Source organism: Pleurodeles waltl, chromosome 3_1, assembly GCF_031143425.1.
Source record: "Pleurodeles waltl isolate 20211129_DDA chromosome 3_1, aPleWal1.hap1.20221129, whole genome shotgun sequence".
NCBI classification, from domain to species: Eukaryota; Metazoa; Chordata; class Amphibia; order Caudata; family Salamandridae; genus Pleurodeles; species Pleurodeles waltl.
The window spans coordinates 392,899,060-392,923,449 of record NC_090440.1 but is presented as its reverse complement, the minus strand read 5'-3'; the positions used below and the strand labels follow the sequence as shown (position 1 = coordinate 392,923,449).

Genomic DNA, 24,390 nt, shown 5'->3' with positions numbered 1-24,390 from the left:
TGGTGGAAAGCTGAAGAGGAAGTAGCTCAAGTGGAAGGATAAATTCGAGCACTGTGAAAGCAAAATACTCCTGGACAGGACAAACACACGAACAGTGATGAAAGCTATTAAATCAAGTGGAGGCATCCAAGTAAACACCAAAGCCATCCAATCACTATCAAGAGGCCGGCCCAAAGCCCACTCACTATGTGTATATTGTAAATAGTAGGTCTGGCCAACAGATAGTTAAAGCGGACTGTAGCCAAATCATAAAAATGACTAAATGGAAAAGGCTAAAACATATTTTTAATTATACTTGTGCAAATGGCTTGTACAGAGAAAATATTCGATTGTGTTTTGGACCATGTAATATATTGACATGTCTTTTGCTGCCATAAAATTGTTGCATCTGAAAATTGCAGTTGGTTTAATACAGTGATCTGCTGTCTCAGCGAGCACCTACACATGCATTTTTACAGTTACACCCACACACTTGCCCACATTTCCCAATTAAACAGATAATATTAACTTCAAGGATGACTCGAATGTGCTGCATCTAAAAACAATATCAGTCACTTACCTACACATTTGTTGTCTAAAAAAGCATAACCTGATTGCTTACCAATAATGTCCATTACGCAGACCTCTATTTCTTGCCAGAGCGTATTTTCCTCTCTCTTTCGCACACCCATATATCCCTGCCAGCGAACAATCCTTTGCTCTCTTTTTCTTAGTCTCTCTCGTCTTCTCTTGGAGTCAAACTTGCTCGCTCTCTCAGAGTGGCTAATTGTGTATAATTGAAAATGAATCTGAGTAAATTTAAGTGAGCTACACAGGGTGAATGGGTGTTGTTTCTGAGTGAGAGATGAGACACTAACTTACCCAGACACTCAGGAAGTGCATGGAAGTACGATGATTGAGGGAGTGATTGAGCTATGGAAGAAAATTACTGGTGGGCGTGCCGCAGGTGCCCTGGATGCATAAGATGGCACCTTTTCTGGGCATAGTCAGAAAGAGTTGAAAAGGCCCGTAGCAGCATGACTTGTGAAGTAGATGTACAGGGTATACCCGCTGAATGGCCAGTGGCTCTGCATAGTATTTACTCCATTTATGGATATTATGAACATGTGCCACTACTAATGGTTGCAGATAATCTTAATTGAATGTAAATGTTACTCAGCGCAAACGCCCAATGTGTGCACTTCCAAATTGCAGTTACCTACAACTAAAGGATGTACACTTTGTTTAGCATAGCCCATTGTTACACACACATTGTATTGTTGCCAACCATGATCTTGGTGTATCATTCAGATAAAATTCAAGCGTTCTGTGTCCTTCAGCCTACAGCTATGCTGTGTGTGAACTGTATGCATACACTAAACATGCCCCCTCAGCATTAACCTTATTCAAAAGTTGAGAGCTTTCTTATGTTTATCAGACACTGGCACATACACACCCTATGCAATGTCTGCAGTTCTTAAATGACTCACTGTCAAATGTTGTAAGCCATGTTTGAAGCATTTTAAATATGTACACACTTCCAAAGGCCTATAGTCTTCAGCTGTGAACCTTGTACTGAACCTTGAGTGGTTAACACAATGAACAGCACTGTATGAACCCCATTCATATACAAAACTACAGGCCATGATTAGTGCCTAATTTTAGCCGGTGGATTCTGGTGCTTGACATCAGCACCTAATTTGCAGCATTGACACTTATGTCAGTCTGCCATTTGGTGGCGTTGTTTATCTAATTTAGAGATAAGCACAACAGCAGTTGGTTATCAATTCTATATGCGTTAAAAATGAATAATACATGCCACTCTAGCCATATTTATAGTTTTGGAGGCCTGGAATGTTCTAAATTGTCACACTTGTAGGAGTGTGATGCTTTGTAGTTGTGTTAGTAATGTGATTGTCAGTGCTTGCAGAAACAATGGGTGGTGAAATCTACAGTGGTCTCTTGACGTGGGCCCTAGAACTTTTTTTTTTTTACAAATTAAGTGCTGGAATTGATAGAGTTAACTGAGTGGTCTGCGTATCTATCTGTTCTCTATATCCTTTTCTTTAATCTCATTAATTAACATGAGTGCAAAAGCAGTAGTCTTAGTAGCAGGACATTTTAGATGTTCACTATGTCATATTAAAGTATAAAATCCTAATCAATTTTCAAATAGTAGCCTTAAATGGCCTTTCTGGTGCACATGCATGAAAATAACTATCAGAAGCTGATTACTTGATTATCAAGCACATTCATATAAATAAATACATGTTTAAACGCATATGCCAATTATTTCCAGAGATAGTCAACCTCAGCTATTTGTTTGTACATTTCATGTGTTTTGCAGTGAAATATTTTGTGAACTTCTGTGCCACACACCAGCGGTACACATAGTGCACAGCTGTGTGATTCAGATGCGCCGTAACTTTTGCCCTTCAACATAAAGTAAAGAAGAGACAAGGTTCAAGTGAATACATTGAAGTGTCTCTATCAGGTCTACAAAAACAGAAAGAGAATGGCGTACACATGAAATAAGTATTACATACAGATTTCCCATGAATCCAAGAACTGCACTTAATACATGGTTGAATTCCATGTGTTAATGTTTTTAAAGAGTTCAAGGCTTCAATACGTTACCTGGAGTGAAATCCCAGTCAGATAGATCAGAAAAAAGTCAAGAGCCACAAGAAATAAAAAAAAGACAAAACATGAAAATATAATGCAATAAACACACATTGAAAACCACCCAGTCTCTAGGAGAAAATAATGACAAGAAAGAGAATACAGCACATCATAAAAGCACATGATCAAATGTGTGAACATTATTTCTTTTTACATTTGCGTTTATTTTCTGACTCAAGTAAACTTTTCTTTTCGTTTTGTGCTACAGCCTAATTCACTGATGCCTAGCTCCTTTCCAAATATTATTGAAGCTCTTCAGCACACAATAAAAGTTATATTAATGCAATGGTTTGCTGTTTTAGAGGACACTAACATATTCTGATCTGCCAACACCATAAATGCATGTAAAACGTCACCAAGGATTAGAATGAGCTGTCTCTGTTGTAGTGACAAGCACTCTTTTAGAAACGCCTTCCTTGACATGGTACTAGCCAATCTACTGCAGCCCTCAATTTCATACTCAAGCACAGCACGCATGTGCACACATACCAAAACACACTACGGGACCCAATGTTAAATGTTAAATCCATGGCTATTCGCTATTGTTGGTTATTAGGATTATTCTTGAGCTCTCTGGAAACCGTTCCACACATTTCTTCTATTTTCTGTGTGGTAAATCATGTTAATAGGAGTTAGGTGTGCTAGTGCCAATTCACGCAAAAGGAAGGTGTAAGGGGGTTAGATATTATTTAATTGCCAGGAATGGCTGCACGAGAGTGATGTTTCTGATTTATGAAGAGAGGTACGTCCAGTTTGCAGAAATATAGTGCAGAGTAAGGCAGACAATCATGCAACAGCGTAGGTCGCTCTTAGGGATGGTAAGGCATGCAGAGGATAGAGGGTAAGCAGAGGAGCAATTAATAGAAAATAAGGCTAGAGCACAACCAATAGATTAAATACAAGGTCAATTTAATGCAGGGTTTTAGAATCGCAGTGGGAGGAGGACCTTGTGAGATATATTGCAATCTGAGATTGGAGAAACTGTAGAAAGAAGGGTTTATGGTTCATCCTGAAGGCAGGTACTCCACATTGTTGCATCCATTTGGCCGGTGATGCTGTTAAAGAGTACAGGGAGTGCAGAATTATTAGGCAAATGAGTATTTTGACCACATCATCCTCTTTATGCATGTTGTCTTACTCCAAGCTGTATAGGCTCGAAAGCCTACTACCAATTAAGCATATTAGGTGATGTGCATCTCTGTAATGAGAAGGGGTGTGGTCTAATGACATCAACACCCTATATCAGGTGTGCATAATTATTAGGCAACTTCCTTTCCTTTGGCAAAATGGGTCAAAAGAAGGACTTGACAGGCTCAGAAAAGTCAAAAATAGTGAAATATCTTGCAGAGGGATGCAGCACTCTTAAAATTGCAAAGCTTCTGAAGCGTGATCATCGAACAATCAAGCGTTTCATTCAAAATAGTCAACCGGGTCGCAAGAAGCGTGTGGAAAAACCAAGGCGCAAAATAACTGCCCATGAACTGAGAAAAGTCAAGCGTGCAGCTGCCACGATGCCACTTGCCACCAGTTTGGCCATATTTCAGAGCTGCAACATCACTGGAGTGCCCAAAAGCACAAGGTGTGCAATACTCAGAGACATGGCCAAGGTAAGAAAGGCTGAAAGACGACCACCACTGAACAAGACACACAAGCTGAAACGTCAAGACTGGGCCAAGAAATATCTCAAGACTGATTTTTCTAAGGTTTTATGGACTGATGAAATGAGAGTGAGTCTTGATGGGCCAGATGGATGGGCCCGTGGCTGGATTGGTAAAGGGAAGAGAGCTCCAGTCCGACTCAGACGCCAGCAAGGTGGAGGTGGAGTACTGGTTTGGGCTGGTATCATCAAAGATGAGCTTGTGGGGCCTTTTCGGGTTGAGGATGGAGTCAAGCTCAACTCCCAGTCCTACTGCCAGTTCCTGGAAGACACCTTCTTCAAGCAGTGGTACAGGAAGAAGTCTGCATCCTTCAAGAAAAACATGATTTTCATGCAGGACAATGCTCCATCACACGCGTCCAAGTACTCCACAGCGTGGCTGGCAAGAAAGGGTATAAAAGAAGGAAATCTAATGACATGGCCTCCTTGTTCACCTGATCTGAACCCCATTGAGAACCTGTGGTCCATCATCAAATGTGAGATTTACAAGGAGGGAAAACAGTACACTTCTCTGAACAGTGTCTGGGAGGCTGTGGTTGCTGCTGCACGCAATGTTGATGGTGAACAGATCAAAACACTGACAGAATCCATGGATGGCAGGCTTTTGAGTGTCCTTGCAAAGAAAGGTGGCTATATTGGTCACTGATTTGTTTTTGTTTTGTTTTTGAATGTCAGAAATGTATATTTGTGAATGTTGAGATGTTATATTGGTTTCACTGGTAATAATAAATAATTGAAATGGGTATATATTTTTTTTTGTTAAGTTGCCTAATAACTATGCACAGTAATAGTCACCTGCACACACAGATATCCCCCTAACATAGCTAAAACTAAAAACAAACTAAAAACTACTTCCAAAAATATTCAGCTTTGATATTAATGAGTTTTTTGGGTTCATTGAGAACATGGTTGTTGTTCAATAATAAAATTAATCCTCAAAAATACAACTTGCCTAATAATTCTGCACTCCCTGTATATCCTTTGATAAAGTACATTTGTAAAGTCAGGTACTGTGTTCTGTGTATACCCTGAAAGCCAGTCCTTTAGGTTGTTTATCAGGTAAGGTTTGGAGGAGTGGCCCATCTCTGTGATTTGCATCCATTGTAAGCAAGCAGATGCATGTGTGACATATTTGTAGGGGGTGTAGTTCTCCCCTGATATTAGTAAGGGGGCTGTTTAAAAAGGGATTGCGCACCTTTTGTTCTCCATGATTTTAGAGGGTCCGCAGGTCATGTCTATTTGGGTGAACAGGGTCATATAGATTCTCTGACGAACAACGCTGGGAATTGCCAGGTCTAAACCATTTTTCTAAGCTCTAAGTGATTCTCAGTGGCTGTAATCTTGGTAGGGAGAGAGTGCCGTTTGCATAGAAAAGATAATGCCACCAATAGCTTTCTTCCTCTAATTAGGAATCATTAACGACAGTGCCAACCTGGAATGTTACTTCTTCGTTTGGGAGTATTTGGTTTTTTTTTTATTGAAGGAATGTTGGTAACTTCCCCTTTATTGCTGGTTGAGTGATGGGCAATAGCTTGTTGGAGGATTTCCGTGCAATTAAAAGCCAGTGTAAAGCATTTAGGACTGGAGAAATATGAGTCCATATATTTACATTTACAATTAGTGTTGTTGCTGAATTTTAGGTTATTTGCAGCCTTCTCATGCTTGAGAAGGGAAGGCTTTGGTATCTTCTGTTTGTATTTTGAAGTTTATACAGGATTAGGGACGATCTTTGTATTTTCCTAGGAAAAAAAACTGTTGGGGAAAGATGTGCCTAAGTGCATCTACTCTGCAGAAAGTTTGTTGTGAAAGCTTGTCCACTTGAGCATTCATGGAAATAATAGAATTGAAAGTAATTCCTAGAGTTTATATTTCTTTACCTAATGTTGGCAGTGATACGAGTTCACATGGCCATAAAAGCTAGAGGATAATAACTTTTCTATTGACAACAAATCAGTTTTTTAAATTTTTAAGCATTTAGGGCCGTATTTATACTCTGGTTGCGCCGAATTTGCGTCGTTTTTTTCGACGCAAATTCGACGCTAAACTAACGCCAACTAACGCCATATTTATACTATGGCGTTAGACGCTTCGGGCGCCAAAGTGCCCGGAGTGTGCGTCATTTTTTAGCGTGAACCCCTTCCTTGCGTTAATGATATGCAAGGGAGGCGTTCCCGTCTTAAAAAATGACTCCCAGGCCTTTACGTGGTATTTATACTCCCGGGCAAAAATGACGCCCGGGAGTGGGCGTGGCCAAAAACGGCGCATTTGCGCCGCTTTTTAACGCCTGGGTCAGGCATAGCGTTAAGGGACAAGTGGGCTCAAAATGAGCCCAGAGTGCCCTCCCCTGCCCCCAGGGACCCCCCCTGCCACCCTTGCCCACCCCAGGAGGACACCCAAGGACGGAGGGACCCATCCCATGGACATTAAGGTAAGTTCAGGTAAGTATATATATTTTTTTTTTTTGTGGCATAGGGGGGCCTGATTTGTGCCCCCCTACATGCCACTATGCCCAATGACCATGCCCAGGGGACAGAAGTCCCCTGGGCATGGCCATTGGGCAAGGGGGCATGACTCCTATCTTTACAATGATAGGAGTCATGTTGATGGGGGATGGGCGTCGAAAAAAATGGCGCAAGTCGGGTTACGACGATTTTTTCGACGTAACCTGACTTGCCCCATTTTAAGACACCCATACGCCATTTTCCCCCTACGCCGGCGCTGTCTGGTGTACGTGGTTTTTTTCCACGCAAACCAGGCAGCGCCGGTCTGCTTGCGCCGGCTAACGCCATTCCATAAATACGGCGCCCGCATGGCGCTTCAGAATGGCGTTAGACGGCGCTACATTTTTTGACGCTAAACTGCGTTAGCGCAGTTTAGCGTCAAAAAGTATAAATATGGGCCTTAACGTGAGGAGATTACACGCCATCCATTGATTTTCATACAGGTTTTCTAGCTTGAGAGTTATCCATGTGTAATTCATGAACTTGTTACTTGTGAGTTCAAAACTGTTGATAGGGTCTAGTAGTGGTTTATACTACAAGTTGAGAACATAGATTTCTGTGGGACTCCTGTTCCAATGCAGTAAGGATTTGCTGGAAATGGGGTAAGGTCCAAGTAGTAATGCACCTACACCATTTTTGTCGACTGTGCTTGCAAATCGTCAGACAAAGAGCTGTGAAAGGGAGATCATCCACATCAGTTCAATTTATCAGTTATACATAACTCGAGATTGTCTGCATGTCACAAGAATTGTGAAAAGAGAACTATCTAAACCTATTTGTTGATGTCTCACTTTTGAGGCACACACACACGCACACACACTATCTCTATCAATTACAATAGATATACATTAAAATGATCCCTAAATCTGAGTATCTAACCTACATTTGTCACAATCTTTGTTTTTCTATTTCTCCAGTTTAGTAGAATAGATTTCAGATGTTTTACTATTTTGTGTAAGGTCAACATGTTTATTGTGGCTGCCTCAGAACACTTGGAGACACTGCAATGGTCAAAACCTGACCAAAACCTACAAAAATGAAACCAGTGCTTAGAAAATTTAGGTTAGAATATTTTTCTTGAATAAAAGCAAACCGAAATAAAAGAGTGCACATCTGATCCAGACCTAGAGGCAGAGGCAGCTGTACATGTAAACATTTATGTAAACATTATACTATCATTGTCATGTATCATAAATTTCAAGCCACTAACTATAACATTGAGTATTTCTGGAATGACCCTATAAAACATTAACTATATGCAGGGACGTAGGTCAGTCAGTGAGATTCAGGTGGGTGTGAACCTCAAATTTCCTAACTAAAAAAAGCAGTGGGCCGCAGAATGGAGTAATGAGATGACCAAAGTTCTGAATGGACTGTTGCCATGAGGGGTAGTGTCAGTACTGACTTGCATTAGGAGGGCCTTTGTCTAGAGTGGGCACAGTGGGAGATGAACAATGGAGTGGAATGTTACCCAGAGCAAATGCCACTGGTTAGACTATTTGCAAGCATTCATCCTATGACATTTTGGATGTTTGATTGTCAGTATTGTGCCTGGAAACTTGAGATTGGTGCAGCTGTTCAAGCCTACTCCTGTCTATATTTGTAATTAGAAACCCTACACCAATTCAAGGAGTTCTTCTACAGGTGGAGATTTACTATTATTTTGGAATTCATGATTCAAAAAATGAACAAGTTAAAACCTTTTAGTATAATGGGAATAGTAAAAAACCATGACGCAGACTTAATCGAACCGCCACAGAGCCCCCCAGACCCAACTATCAAACCAACAATGCACGTGAGGAGTGTCCCACCCCAAACACCCCTGCTGAAGGAACACGTCTGTCCACCCCACCTGGGTCTGGCAGTTCTCCCTAGGAACTTATGACTACAGATAGGTACAACTTGCAGCCTGAAATTCCTGCCATTAGATCACTTATTGTGAACATATTTTCAGTGCATGCACTATTCTTCATCTTTTCTAGAAGAATTCTTGATAGTAGAGTTGTGAAATCAGTGCATGTAGGCAGGGCTCCATGTTTTTACTCTTCACCTTTTTACAAATCATTTTATAAAGTGACAAACAGCCCCATGCACTATGCCCAAATTGCAAATCGAGGAGGGTACACAGGCAAATTATAGGGTGAGCAGAGTCATGGATCTGGCTTAGCTTTAAGAATCTATGCACAAGTTGAGCTATGAAAACATTAGGTATGTATATTGTGCACCAAACATGATGTAAAAATACAATACAATCTCTTCAAAATTCAAAAAAGTGTATTTCTTTACCATGCAGAAGTGTTTCACCTTAGAACTTCAATCACTGCATAGGCAGATATTTATTAAAGTGATCGCTTTAGAAACATTCATGGCTCACCATTACTGCCCACTCCAACAACACTGCCAATGCTGAATTAAGTTGCAAGTCAGCAGTCATAAGCACTAAACATGGCCTAGATTGTTAATGTAGATGGAGCAATGTTATATTCTATTAATCAAATATAAGAGCTGCTTCCGCAGCACACATCCTGAACCCAAGTATTTAAAGTGTGCTCACATTTGATAATAAAGGAAAAGGACGCTCTGTGAAATAAAATATTTTACTAGGATCACACAATTTGGACAAGCAGGTTATCTGGTTTTACATTTTAATATTCAGCTACCAGATAGGTACATCTGTCTCTATTTCTCTCTGTCTCATTTACATCAAAGGTCACTGTTTTGTCTCTCCTTCTTGGCTTACAATGAGAAAAACCAACACAGCTATAGAAGGGCTCAGGGCCCCCCAGACCCAACTGCTAAGCATGTATGTATTTTGGGAGTATCACACCCAAACACTCCCTCTGAAGCTTTACCTCTGAATGCGTGTTTCTCTCCAAAATATGGGGAGAATGTAAGAAGAGGGGCAAAAGCCCATAACTACCAACTTCAATATATTCAGGACAGTCTGTAGCTCAAGAATAATGTTAACAACACATTTGTGACACATTAGTAGCAGCTTAGTATAGAGCTGTATATATTGTGGCTAAGAAATTTCAGAGGCACATTTCATCACTGTACTCCATATTGCCTGACTTTTTCTGCTGTAGCATGGCATGCAAAACTGGTCGAAATTAATCTGCAGCCTTAACCATGGAGAAGATATGGGTTCTGTCTTTATGAATGGTTTTCATTGCTGGTTGCCAGAGGGGTAGTTCTATTGTCAGAGCTAGTAAGATCTTAATTTCTTTGCAACCTGTCATGTATTTTTTTTTACAAATAAAGTACTGTGTATGCCCAGAACTCCTCCCCTGTGCAGTATCGAACCTCTTACTTTACCTTGTGGCACTCACTGGTTTCTTCTTACTAGTTTCTGGTATCTCCTCATAGTAAGGCATCCATGATCCAGAAAAATGAGAGAGTAGTCACCCTCTGCTCCTATGTTCCATTGCTGGAGAAAGGTTTGAGTGGCAAATCTCTTTACTTGGGGTTAGTTATTAAAGCAAACACTGTGTGTCTCATCATTCCATTTCTTTCTCTGGAGCTTGTAGACCTTCTTTATCATTACCTGGAGACTTTATTCAGGGAACAACATCTTTGCATCGAAAAAGCTCTATTTCACATTGTAGTGGTCTTACTGCTTTTATCTTAAGCTGTCAATGCTATGACGGTGTTCTTGTACTTCCTGCAAAACACTGGTTTTTTTAGATTATTTTTCATAGAAGAATCTTGGAAGTTTTATTTATTTGGAGCTTCACCTACTGTTGTGCTTTCTGTGGTGGCTTGCCCTCTATAACTAGATGTAGAGAAATTAACCTCCTCTTCTACCAGCCATGTTGTTAGGTGGAAGGCATTACACTTAGTTAGGAGGGATGCACCTTACAGTGCTTAAGGGACCTCAAGGATAATGACATTTGCCACTTATGAAACATCTTCAGGTCACTCCATCTGACTTTCCAGATCTACAAAGGAGGCCTCAACACTACCCTTAAACTCTTGTTGAGTTTTCCTATTGGGCTGCAGGTTTTCCACCATCAGCTCTAAAGCACTGATCTTCCTCATCACTTTTTGCACCATATGATCAGTTTGTCAAATCCCTTAAGGTGAGGGTCTCGTAAGTTGTTAGGACTTTCCTATTTATGGGCTTGGTGGTGTGATTGGGTTGCTGCAATAGCTCTGGCATTCTAGTCTCCTTGTGTTATGGACTTTTGCCACTGGGTTTGAGATTGAAAAAGTGTTTTTGTCTTTATTAATCTTCCCCTTATACCGCAACACAAGCTCCTTACCTCTATATGCAGAAACTGAATCTCATACTATAGAAACATTGGTCACCTCTTTTTTGACCCTTAAATCTTTGACAGTCCTAATGCAGATGCTCTTCTTAAGGCTGCTTGGCTCGAATGTTGTGAGAATTCCATAGGACCATTCTTCTCAGCCCCCCTCCATGCCACAGCTGCACAACTTAATAGGTAGCACAATGCTGGCAACCTGTTTCTTCTGCCTGACTCCCAGATGGAGCTTAATTCATCTCTCCAGAGGTGAATGTGTAGTGCTTGATTTATGCCGATGTTTGCCAGTGCTCGGTATCAGTACTTTTTTATGACAGTCCACCACATGGTTTTTTACTTAGAGTAATTCGCTAGAGTGTTAAACAATTCAATAGAGTTTTGAAGAAATAATGAAACTAAGGTGCCAATTCCATTATTACATTTTAAGGTGGCCTGTTAAAGTTCAAAATGTCCCTCTTGTGTGAGCCAAAGGATAGATACTGGCACTCAGGCAGCATTGGCATGGGCAAGGAGCAGTGCCAGCCACATTGACTTTCCAAAAATAACATTGCATCCTCGCACATATTTTTTTACAATTAAAGCACAGTTGGTGTCCAGAGCTCCTCCCCTGTGCTGTATCATTCCTCTTACTTTGGCCTGAAGCTCTCAATGCCATTGAGCTAATAGGACGCAGGCACCATCATGAGTTCTTTTCTGGATGAGGGAGGAGGTGTTCTTTGACTGGAAACCACAATTCACATCAACAGGTGAATCATCTTCTCCCAGATCTTGGATTGTTCTTTCTGTGCCATCCCTCAGGTTCTTTTTGGCTCCCAGGGGTTGATAGGGATAGGTCGCGACACAGCCAGACCTACCACATCTTCCCTATTGCCCGTCCGATCTCCTGCTTAGAGATTTTAGACACAATAGAAGATTGTATTTGGCACAAAGAACCTCTTCTTAATTTGCATAGATTCATCATATAATCATAGAACATGGCTGGGCAGTATTGTATTGCAAAATATTGTTCATGAGAAGAATACATTGAAGTACTTTGAAGAAATTAAAATGCAAGCCCTCTAGATGTCAAAACGGGCACCACAGTTACTCAGAATGATAATGTAAGAAATCGGAGTACTAGTTGAGGGGTGTAAAATCCCACCTCAAATAATAATCACAATCCTTATCAGGGTGAACCACATAAGTCGCTGTGTGACCCAATGGTTACACCTCTGGTAGCTTAGCACCCAAGCAGTCAGGCTTAACTTAGAGGCAGTGTGTAAACTATTTACATAGTATTCAAACAGCAATACCACACCAGAAGAAGAATAACAAATAAGTAAATTTTAATAAATACAATGACATCAAGCAGACAAAAATCCAATCAGTAGAATAAGAATAATGAGTTTTTCAAATTTTAGGTAAACATTGCACCAAGAGGCATGAAAAGTTATCTGGTCGTGGTAGACCTAGACAAATTCACTTGTTCAGGCTGACTGCGATGGAGTGCGGGCCAGATATAGGACTACATTTGTCCTGCAGGATGTTTTGCCTTCTGACTTTGGTGTGGGGTCTATGTGGCGCTGCTCTGCCCTACTCTGCAGAGCTCTGCGTTGCTCAGCATAGGATCTGTTAAAGCTTTCAATTTGGAGCTGCACAGCTCTGCGTGGCTCTGTGCCTTTCGTCGTTGGCTCCAGTGAATCTACCAGTTGAAAGCTGCATGGTGCATCAGAACTGGTGAAGCCTTCACTTAGGGGCTATGTAGTTCTGCAGGGCTCTGCACTGCTCTGCTTCAGATCCACTGAAGCTTCCAGTCAGGACCTTCACAACTCTGCTGGTCTCTGTGCCACTCAGCATCAGCTCTGGTAGAGCCTTCAGTTAGGAGTTGCATGGTTCTGCAGGGCTCTGCATTGCTCTGTATCAGATCCAATGAAGCTTTCAGTCAGGAGTTTGTGGCACAGCTCTGTAGAGACTTGTGTCATTGAGTGTCAAATCTGATAAATAATTTGGTTAGGAGCTGCACGGCTCTGCAAGTCTCAACTTCGCTGTGCTTTGGATCTGGTGAAATCTTTGGTTTGACAGGGAGAAATGCTCTCTGACTCCAGCCAAGGCCCCAGGACCTTGAGGACAGCACTTGAGGATCAGAGCCCACTCTTACAGAGTTTAGCAAATTGGACCAGGGCAGTTCCAGTTGGGTCTGGTCAGCTGGGAAACAGGAAAGGCCTCTGAGCTTGTTTCATTGTTGTGTCCCTTTAGGTGACACAGGAGGTCTACAAACTGACCCTTGGAGTCATTTGGGGGGTTCCAGACTCAAAGCAAGCTGCTCCAGTCTTTCTTCTGGCATCAGACAGCAGGGCAGTCTATCTTCTGAGTCATCACAGGTCCAGGAGTGTTCTGATTTCAGGTTCTAGGAATGCCACTTTTATGCCCAGTGTCAGCCTGTGGTGCGGTATCTAGCTCTAAAACTGGTTCTGGTTAGTTCCTCCTTGTCATGTGGGTTTGGCTCCAGTCTGGCCGGTGAAAAAAAGACAGGGTCAGGCCTGATATCAGGTTCTTCTGTGTGAGCTAGGGCAGGCCCCTTTGAAATGTAATCAGGGTGGAGGGACACCTCTCACCCAGCCATCCTGTCAGGATGACCCTCACCTCTCTACACCAATGCCCTTTTGGCTACTGTTTAGACAGAAGACACACCTCACTCCAGGGAGAAAGAAGCGATCACGTAACACATGGATACTGGCAGTAAGACAATTTTAGGTTTAAGCAGAGAAATGCAAACTTCATGAGTGCCATTTCAAAATGGTAACTTAAAATACAACTTTGCCATTATGTTGGATTTGAAATCCCTATTACAATGAGCCCTTCAATCATCTATTACCTAGTTGCAAATGGACATTATGCATTATAATGAGTTATAATGTAATGGTAGAGGATGTGGCATTACAGCCAGAGCTGCCAATTTTGGAACTGGGGAACCAGACTTTAGTCTCAGTGTCGGCTCAACATCCTGTGATTCTGGGCAAATCACTTGATCTCCTTGTGCTTAAAAAATTAATATGATCTTATGTAATGTAACTAGTAATAATGTAAGTTCTCCAGCACTTTTGGGTCAGGTCTGTGCTATATAAAACTGTAGAAAACAAAACAGTGCTTTTAATTTGGAGACCCAGCCTTTCTGCAGTGAAAAATTACTCTGGAGGATTTTCATTGCCTGGACATGTAAACCTTGAGTACATATGTTTTAGTTTTCAAATACCACACACCCTGCCTTATGGGCATTTATGGCCTACCTTCCAAGTGACTATTAAGCAGGGCCACGTGAATTGTTCCACAGAGAAGGACCAAATTATGCAGCAGGGTTGACTAAATTATGAAGCAAGAAAAAACAAATTATGCAGCGCAATTGACACATTATATGATAGTAATAATTCATTATGTTGACATTGGTACACATGTTAGATGTCTGGTAAAGGAAATTCCCTTATTCATACCAATGTAACTCCTCAGTACAGTAGTAAGGTACTGAAAGATGACCAGTCAACCTTTGCAAAGGGCCTTCCACTGGGCAGAAACACGTTACCATGTTTTTAGTAACTTTAGATCAGTTTGAGCTAGAAATACGATTATGCAGCAGATTTTGGATTATGTGGCAAAAGCAGCAAATCCAGAATTATATGCAAATCTCTGCCGGTGCAGAATTGAATAAATTCTTTGGCTCGGCTTGAATGCATTAAGAAGGAAGGTTTAAGTCTGGGAAAAGGTTTATTTTGCCTGGTTGAAATGGCAGTTTAAAACTGCACACAGAGGCGGTTGAAGCCCACTAAGATAATTTAATTTACAGTCCCTGGGTACTTTTGTTACCATATGCTAGAGATTTATTAGTTAATTAAATCGGACCTAAGGCTAATTATACCATGTTTAAAATGGAACCCACAAGCACTTTCCCACCGTTTAGTAGGAGTAAGGTGTGCAGAGTCCTATGGTCAACAAAAATGGGTTCAGCTAAAGACAAAAATTTGGCAGAACATCATGCAAAAGTTTGTCATTCCAACAAATAGGTTGTATCCACAGTTGAGCTGAAAAAGTGGACCAAATATGTTTCTTCTCTTCCAGCAGCCCGGCTAAGTTTCCCAGGACCATGTGCAATGTTGTGCTCCAGTCCAGGTTTTTTCTCTGGATTCTGGGACATATAGTTTTGTTTATTACAATACGAAACAGAACTACAAGTCCCAGAATTCAGAGGAAAAAACTCTGGACTGGGGCAGTACATCACGCATGGACCTGGATAACTTGGTAACTAAGTTCCAAATATAGTCACAATGACTTTGATGGAAGTGACCAACCGGTGGTGCACCAGCGGGATGTAAAGAGATATTGACAAAACTAGTCAACAGATGGCTCTCAGTACATGGTGTGAGATGGAGGTGTAAGATTTTATTTGGGGTGCTAGTTGGCAGGAAGGCTTTCTCTCTTTGTGGATTTATATTGCACATGCACACACAAACTCATATATACTCCATTACATAAATGCAAACACATACTTTTTCAAACAACCTCCTCACTTCAACACGCCGACAAAAATACTGAGGCCCACATTTATGAAAAAGTGGCACATCAGAGCTGATGCCACACTTTTTCAGCACCCCATACCAGCACCTAACAACACTATGGTGGCGCCATATAAATAATATGGTGCACCATGGTGGTCATTAGCACAATAGCGTCGACATTTTTTATGCTATTGTGGCACTTTGCTACACTAGCCTCAAAAATGTTGATGCTAGTTTAGCAAAGTGCAAGGAGGCCCATAAGAGTCTATGGGTGCGTCATTTTAACTCCTGCTCTGAGCAGGCGTTAAAAATTATGCCAAAAATGGCGCAGTGAAATCTGTTAAATTTCACTGCACCATTTCTGCAGGCCTCTGAGTGCCGGAAAGACCCCCTTTCAAACATTATGCCTGGCGCAGACATAATGTAGTGCACGGGGTACAAAGTGGCGCAACGCATGCATTGCACCACTTTGTAAATATGGCTTGGGGAAAAGGCCACCTCATTGCTATCTTACCACTAAAACAATGACGCTAAAACGGCGCTAGGGTGGCGCAAGAGGCTCTTAAATATGTTCCTCAATCTCACAACTAAAATAAAGTGATATAAGATCAGTGGTTTTGCCAGGAATGCAGAAATGCATCTCATATATCAGGTTCCTGTATATTGTACACAAATGTATTACTTGAACTGTGAAACTGCAACAATACCCCTGTGTGGGTCAATCAGTGTTAACTTATCTGGATGGGCTACTTGTATTGTTCTCGAGAAGCGGTGCAACCAATACCTGTCACTAACACCACGAATAGTCCAGTTTTAAAGGCCTTACAAGTTAACCAAGAAGGAGAAGGAGTAAATTCACACAAAGTAATGTTCGAACTGTTTCAGTATATGAAGGGAGTATGACACATACATCTGAATGTCACAAAGTAAAGGCTTGCGAACTCTTCCTAGGCCACCCTGCTATCTCTTTGCCAAGCTAATAAACGACCTTGCCCGACTGATTTAATGTTGGACTGAGATGTGGCGGCCTTTTGTATGGTGCTAGTCCTAGAAGCAGTGGGGCTTTCTGTCTTGTTTAAGAAAACTGGGACTGCCATGTTGGGGAAAAGTGCCCAGAATATTAAAGTATTAACGTCCATTGTCTCTGGTGCCCAATCCTCAAGGTCATTCCCCTTCTTTTGCTCATGAGAAATCTGCATAGTTACCAGCTCAGGATAAATGATCTGCTTTGGATGCCTGCGAAAGAAATACCTTGAAACATAGCCAACGCCTCCTACCGCTGTGCCAGGGCCACAGTGGAACATCTGCACAACGCCCATTGGAGCCAGTGAAAGTATTGTGTAAGTCTTTTGTTAATTTTCGACGTAGTCCTCTCCAAAAATTGAAGTCTACAAACCCGTAAAAGAATCATTTAAGACAAAAACAACTGCATCCGTTTACGCAGGGAGCGAGCTTCTTAGTTTTCAGCAGTCTCTCCTCCACTTCAGATGAGTTTTCGTTGCAGTTGAAATCCTAGTATGTGGAGCTGTCCTGAGGCAGAACTTTTACTAACATTTGGTAAAGATTATTTAAGTCTGAAAAAAACACAAATTTGAAATACAAACCAGAAGAAAATTACTTCATGGACATAGCTTCCCTGGTACCTTTTAAGCACTTTAGAGCATTTTCTTCTTGTCACCCGTTTCACAAACATTTTATGGACTCATTAAAGCCTGAGAAAACGACTTTGCCTACGATCAGGGTCTGCAGGGGTTACCTGAACTGGAAAAAAAGTTTCACATTCAAAGATAGGTTTTTATTATCAAGCCAATCTTTCACTTGAAAACTGACCTGGTAGAATCATAGCTCGGCATCTCCATTGATTTCAGTTTTGACATAAAGTACCACTTTAAAGATGCCCTAACAATAAGGATACACTTGACAGTTTTATGACTCAAGTTATATGGGGAGATCTGAAAAAGACAGAACAACAATAAAACATGCCCGGTGTGGTCAGTTTCTAAACATCATTAGGGCGGTTTTATATCAAGAGGTAGTTATTGGAAGTTGATAATAAGGTATTGATGGACCCCGTCTGACTGACTTTAGGCAAGCATGACATTAAAGATGGGAACAGGCGCTGTGTTCCATATACCCGTAGTCATTTGACACCATTGATGGTGTGATTGCTCATCGGGAGCTTGAGGGGCACCCATGAGCACATGCATGGATATTCTTTAAGATAAGGGCTCTCATTACGACTTTGGTGGTCAATTCCATTCCGCCAAAGCTAAACCCCCAAATTACGAGTGGTGGCTGCTCACCGCCATTTTTGAGGCAGAGAGCAGCCATCATTCATTCTGGCGGTCGGCGGTGCAGAGGCTGTTCCCTTACCAGCACCTCCACGCCAGCATGACTCCGCCTTCCGTATTACGATCCGTAATACGGCTCGGCGGTGTCCTGCTGGCGTGGTGGTGGCGGAGAGGGAAGAACCGATCCCCTCCTGGATGTCCTCCTCGACGGAAGAGGTAAGTGGGTGTCCGAAAGGGGGGGTGAGGAAGTCTGTGGTGTGTTTGGGTGCATGTGTGTGTTTGCAGAGGGGGTGCTGAATGCATGCATCTCTGCGAGTGTATGTGTATGTATGTGTATGTGCACGTTTTAGGGGTGTCAGTACGGATGGATGAGCAAGTGAGTGTCTCTGAGTGCATGTATGCGTATGCTGAATGGGTGTGTATGTGAATGCATGCATGCTTGAAGTGGTGGGAGGGTGCCTGTGAGTGTATGGACGGCTGGGGGGATGTGTGCATGTGTGTTGACGTGTGTGTGTCGGCAACAGGAATGAAGATTTCTGTCACCAGGTGCGTGACTGCCAGGCTTTTCATGGTGGGGTTGTCGCGTGGGCTCTCATTATTCTAAATGAAACTACTGGATTTCTAGGTAGCAGGATCTATAACGGTGTGGGGGACTGAGTCTGACCCACGTGTAAAGAACTCTGTCACCCTAAATCCGGTTTTTGCTCCGGCTAACTAGCAGTGCCTCATTTCTCCCGTTTGGAAGGAATGATTTGGCAGCCGAGCGCATGACATCTTTGGAACTTCTCAGGGAAGTCGTGGTTACTCAGATCCAAACCAACTCTCTTATTTCCAATATGATCTCATATACAAATGACAAAGACAGTATAAGTTTTATATAATGTTTTAATAAAACGACTGTATTTTAGATATTAAGGCGTGAGCCGCAATAACCAGAACGATACAACACAGTAGGATTGTAATAGTTACCAGGAGAGTAAAACATAAAAACAAAGCTATCATATTGTCAAACAGTTTCTACTCTCCCTCTGCTTGTTCTATCTAGAGCACAGCATGTTAAGCTTCTAGCTTGCCTATTAGAATCACTGTGGAGACATCAGCCCTCATACCTGAGCAAAGACCTGTGATCTTGGTTCAGCATCTGCAACGAGGCAGTCAGCTTCAAGTTGTGGTTCCCTGGTCGGAATCTCCCTCTTGCGTGTATTGGGACAAGGAAGTGATTTTATAACTAACATGTCATCGTGATCACAAAATGTCCCTACGCAGGAATGCCAAGTCTAAACTCTTACCACGCCTATCGGCAATGTACCAGACTGTATCCTTGACTGAAGCACAGAGTAAATATGTTATGGAGAACTCCAGTGCTGAAGTAGGCAAAACAGTGTGTTATGAATAAAAAACAACACCGTAGAACTGGCTATTTGAAAAATAACAGTACGAAGCCTAATAAAAAGCATGTAGAGCAAAGTACACAGAGGCTCTAAGCTGTCAGCAAATGAATAAAATATATTCAGGGCAAAGTGCACAAAGGCCTAAAGCCTGAAGCTAAAGCGCAATGAATACGTAAAACTAACCACACTACAGGGTAACCGCCACAGAAAGCCTTGCGGTGTGCAACTTCGTAATCGGGATTAAGCCTGAGGCCTGCCGCCGGATTGAAGGAGGTCACTGCCAGCCGCAGCGATACAACCGCACTGGGGGCCAGGCTGAGTTGGGGAGGTTTGGCTTCAGCCAAACCCCACAACTGGTAATACGGCAGTCTTCACCACCAGCTCCACGGTGGTGAGACCGCCACAGCAAGTCTGGCGGTCTTAGGACCGCCAGACTCGTAATGAGGGCCTTCGTTTCCATCCAGTTGGCTAAGGAGGTCATGGCATTGCAGAAGTTGTCATGGTTTGCATGCTTCTTACGGCAGCAGTCTGCAAGACTCGGGCACCACCTGGCTTCTTGCTGGTTCTGGATTGGCCAAGGTAAGGGCTACCCCTTCCAGTAGCCACGGTGCTGCTGACAATACAATGCCAAGCAGGCTGTAACCTCCATAAGGAGTGCCAGAGTTAAAACCCAATATTGGGAATAAACCTCAGATCACAGGAACTCCTGAGAAGAGGCAAAAAGAGAAGCAGAAAAGAATTAAGAATCAGGTAAAACAAAAACTAAAGCCAAAAAACAGGATAGAGGTCCAAAAACACAGGAATCAGGAGCGAGGATCACCATCGGGATGGAAGTGTTTGCAACGCAAAAAAAGAAAGGACTGCAGTACAAATGTACTATCAGACAGAAAGTGATAAACAGGAAGAACGCACAACACCATCTTGAATTGGGAAAAGCTGCATAGAAATTAATAGGAAAAAGGCCATAGTAAAAAAGGAAAGAAGTAATGCATTCTGGGAAAGAAACCACAGACAGAAAGATACAACATGGCCACCCAAGAGGAAGAAGATATGAAAAAAAAAGAATAGAAGAAAAGAAGAAAAGAACCCATGTGCAGGTAAGAGGGAAGAGTAGTTATAGAGGTTGCCAGGGGCCGCAGTGCAACCTGGAGCCCGCGATGGGACTCCTGGCCCGTACTGCTGCAGAAAATGAGGGACAAGGCCCAAAAAATAGGCCACGGCGGGTTCGGCATCCCGACCCGACTGCAGTCTGCAAAGGGGACGCCATGGTGTTCTGTGGCTTCACAGAAGTTGGTTCTGGTGGTGGAGGGGTCTTCAATAAGTGAGAGGATTAGTTGAGTATCGTCTGCATGGAGGATGACGTTGGCTCCATGTGATCTAACAATGTTGGCCGAGGGGTCATGTCAGTATTGAACAAAGTGGAACTGAGGGGTGAACCTTGCAGTCAAGTCTAAGTTTACGGATAAGACTACAAATGTTGTCTTTGACATGTAGAACTCTTGAAAGAATATTGAATTGGTAATTACGTTTCTATGTTTAATAAAGAAATGTCTAAGGTGATTTTTTTTCAGTAGTCAAATACCAAAGACACAAAGGAAAATAAATGAGTAACTGTTTTCATTGATGAGCAGTTACATGGGTTTATCTTATCCATACACTGTATGCACACATAACTCCTGTGTATGTAGTGTTCAGGTTAAATTTGATTACTCTTTTGTTGGTCAAGAGATGTCTCGCTGTTGATTTTAGGCTCCAACTGGACTGTTTTGTTTAATAAAGTTCTGGGAAATCTGATTCTATATGCCTTGTCTGAAAGTGCATATCCCAAAACAAATGTTTGAGTGGGAAAGTGAGTTGCGATTTGTTGCAAGGCTCTTTTTTAGGTCTCACCCATGACAATGCATGTGTTGTCACGTGCAAGATATTTTGTTAACTAATAGGGGGCTTGGAGTCTGCTCATTGCTTACCATTTGTAGACTTCAGTGTTGCTCATTTTTTGCTGGATCCTGGTTGATCAGCACTTGCTGGTTTCATTTCCTCTCCCTTTTTTTCTCCCTTCAATAGAGTATTGACTAAGTATGATTGCTTCTTTTTCATTACTGTCCTTCTGCTGCTTGTTTTTCTTTCCCTTGTCCCCTCTGCCCCGTTGTTGTTTGCACCATGACACCCACCGCTTCCCCACTTCAACCCTTTCCCGACCACCCATTGTTGCTTGCCCTATCCAGCCTTCCACCTTCCACCCATCGTTGCTTCCCTATCCCAGCTGCACCACTCTCAACACAAAAAACATTATCAAAGCCGAATAGCTCTTGGATACATGTAGGCTACTTGGCTTTATCAATGTGCTTTTCAGCCATGTTGTACAGCAGCATGGCTGCTGTCCCACATGGTTGAAAGTAATAAAAAAGTGCTATGACACAGTCAGCAGTTGCTGTGTCTTGGCGCTTATTTTTTTTTTTAACTTTCATACAAGTGCCAGACAACATAAATGAGAATAATATTACAAAGCCAATAGATTTTGCATAGGTGAGAACACTTCTGTATGCCAATGCTTGTTCATAACTGGATCTTGATTAGAGTTCATTTCAAGCATCAAAACACCATTGCTGCTCACATCCTAACCATCATGAGGAAACCACATTTTCCAATAAACCGTTCTCATGTACAGTCCATCAACTCTCTGTTGAAACATGATCATCTCAAAAATAGTGTTTGCCATATTAGAACACCCAATTTGAGGAGTGTAACAGAATACACATAATAACTTTGGGGCTTATGCCTATAATGATAGGAACTAGAGGGACGTCATAGCACTCAAAAAGGACTTTAATAAAGAACTGCAGCTTAAACCAAAAGGGACCCCCTATTTTCTTCTGTCATCCTGTCCATGTGTGCATTAGCATCATCTGGCAGAGGAGCAGGGGCACTGGCAAGTGAGGGAGCTGCAGCCCACAGGACCCAGGAGGCAGAGTCCACTGATACCAACGGGATCAGTGGGACGGAGGGTCAGGGGAGCACCACAGCGGGGAAAGGAGGTGACAACACAGACTCTGAATCCTCGTCTGATGGGAGCTCCCTGGTGGTGGTGGAAACCTCTTGAACCACGTCAGCTACAGGTACAGCCAACACCCCCGTACCAGCACCACCCTCCCAGTAGCACCCCCCCCGAGTTGCCCGTGCCTGCTCACCAAGGAAGGTGGGCACCTCCTTCGCCCCAGGCACCTCAGGCCCTGCCCCAGTGAGACCTGCTGCCCTCAGTGAGGAGGCTATTGACCTCCTGAGATCCATCTCTGTAGGGCAGTCAACCATACCAGATGCAGCCATGGAATGCCTACCTGGAGGGCATCCATGGTGGGTTGCCGGCCCTACAGAGATCGTTTCAGGCTCTGGCCTCCTCGCTGATGGCAGCCAGGGTCCCTTGTCCTACCTTCCCCCCTTCAACTACCACTTCCCAGTCCCAGTCTCCTCAACCCCAACCCATCCCATGCACACATACAGACATGCATGCACACTAAACATCACACAAGAGTGGCACAGACAAACACAGGCAGCAAACATCAAGCCACAAGCACTCACACAAACAACAGACAGTTGCACACCCAACAACACCCACTGCCTCCCCCTCCTCCTCCTCTTCCCTCACAGTCACATCCACACTCGCACCTGCATGCACTGCATCAACAGCCACCACCATCATCACCACATCATGCAGCACACCCATCTCACTTGCAGACACCTCCACAACATCCATCCACATGTCCTGTTTGTCCTCTCCCACCCTGTCTGCCCCCTCCTTAGAGACAGCACTCGTACTCAGTCACCCAACAGCTGTCCACCTCACACATTCACACTACCCATGCAGCTGCACCCAAGTCCAGCAAACGTACACCCCTACAACCATTACCTCTACCTCAACTCCCATCCCTCCTCCCACATCCGCCCCAATGTCCCTAAGAAGCTTTTCCTTGCCATTCTTGACCTCTCCCCTCCCCCTCTTTCCACGTGTCCTGCCTGTAATTTCAGGGTCCAAACGACCTAGCCCAGCACCTCAGCCAAACAGTCTGCCACTGCTTCCACCAAGAAATCTGCTGCTGGGACTAAGAGGCCCCTGAGTGTGACGGCAGCCACTTCCAGTAAGTCCATCACTCCACCTCAGAAATGGAGGACTAGGGTGGCGAAACCTAACGGACAGAGGATGGGGTCAGTGGAGGCACCTCCTAGACCTGGAAGCAAGGACACAAGTCACATGACAAAGGTCAAGGGGGCCCGTCACAAGAGGGAACCCAAGGATCCCCCTCCACTACCAAAGGAACCCAATGAGCCCCCTCTACCACCAAAGAAACCCAAGGAGCCCCCTCCACCAGCAAAGGAACCCAAGGAGCCCCCTTCACCAGCAAAGGAATCCAAGGAGCCCCTTCCACCATCTGAGGGCAAGGAGCCCCCTCCACCATCTGAGGGCAAATATCCCTCTCCATCAGCAAAGGAACCCAAGGAGCCCCCTCCACCAGCAAAGAAACCCAAGGTTCCCCCTCCACCATCTGAGGGCAAGATGCCCCCTCCACCAGCTGAGGGCAATGAGTCCCCTTCACCAGCTGAGGGCATGTAGCCCACCCTCCAGAGACTGTGGCCATTCACTCCCCTCTAGAGACTGTGGCCTTTCACTCCCCTCCAGATACTGTTGGGCAAGGGCCCCTCTCCAGAACCAGTGGGCATGATAACCACTCCATAGACTGTGGTCTCTCCCTCCCCTCCAGGGACTGTTGGGCAAGGAGACCCCTCCAGAACCAATGGGCAAGATACCCACTCCAGAGACTGTGGCCATTCACTCCCCTCTAGAGACTGTGGCCTTTCACTCCCCTCCAGAGACTGTTGGGCAAGGGCCCCCCTCCAGAACCAGTGGGCATGATAACCACTCCATAGACTGTGGTCTCTCCCTCCCCTCCAGGGACTGTTGGGCAAGGCACCCCCTCCAGAACAAGTGGGTATGATACCCACTCCAGAGACTGTTGCCTTTCTTTCCCCTCCAGACACTGTTGGGCAAGGAGCCCCTTCCGGAACCAGTGGGCGTGGATCCAACTCTAGCTGAGGTGCCCCCACA

General features: G+C 43.5%; 2 protein-coding genes across 4 annotated transcripts in view; both read left to right on the top strand.

The window, feature by feature from the left end:
• IL16 (interleukin 16) overlaps positions 1–24,390 on the top strand; it is a 470,913-nt gene that overhangs the window by 35,737 nt on the left and 410,786 nt on the right. The window lies entirely within an intron of this gene.
• LOC138283502 (acidic proline-rich protein PRP25-like) lies at positions 23,488–23,898 on the top strand. The gene has a single exon (XM_069221441.1). The coding sequence runs from the start codon at positions 23,488–23,490 to the stop codon at positions 23,896–23,898; it is 411 nt and encodes a 136-aa protein (XP_069077542.1).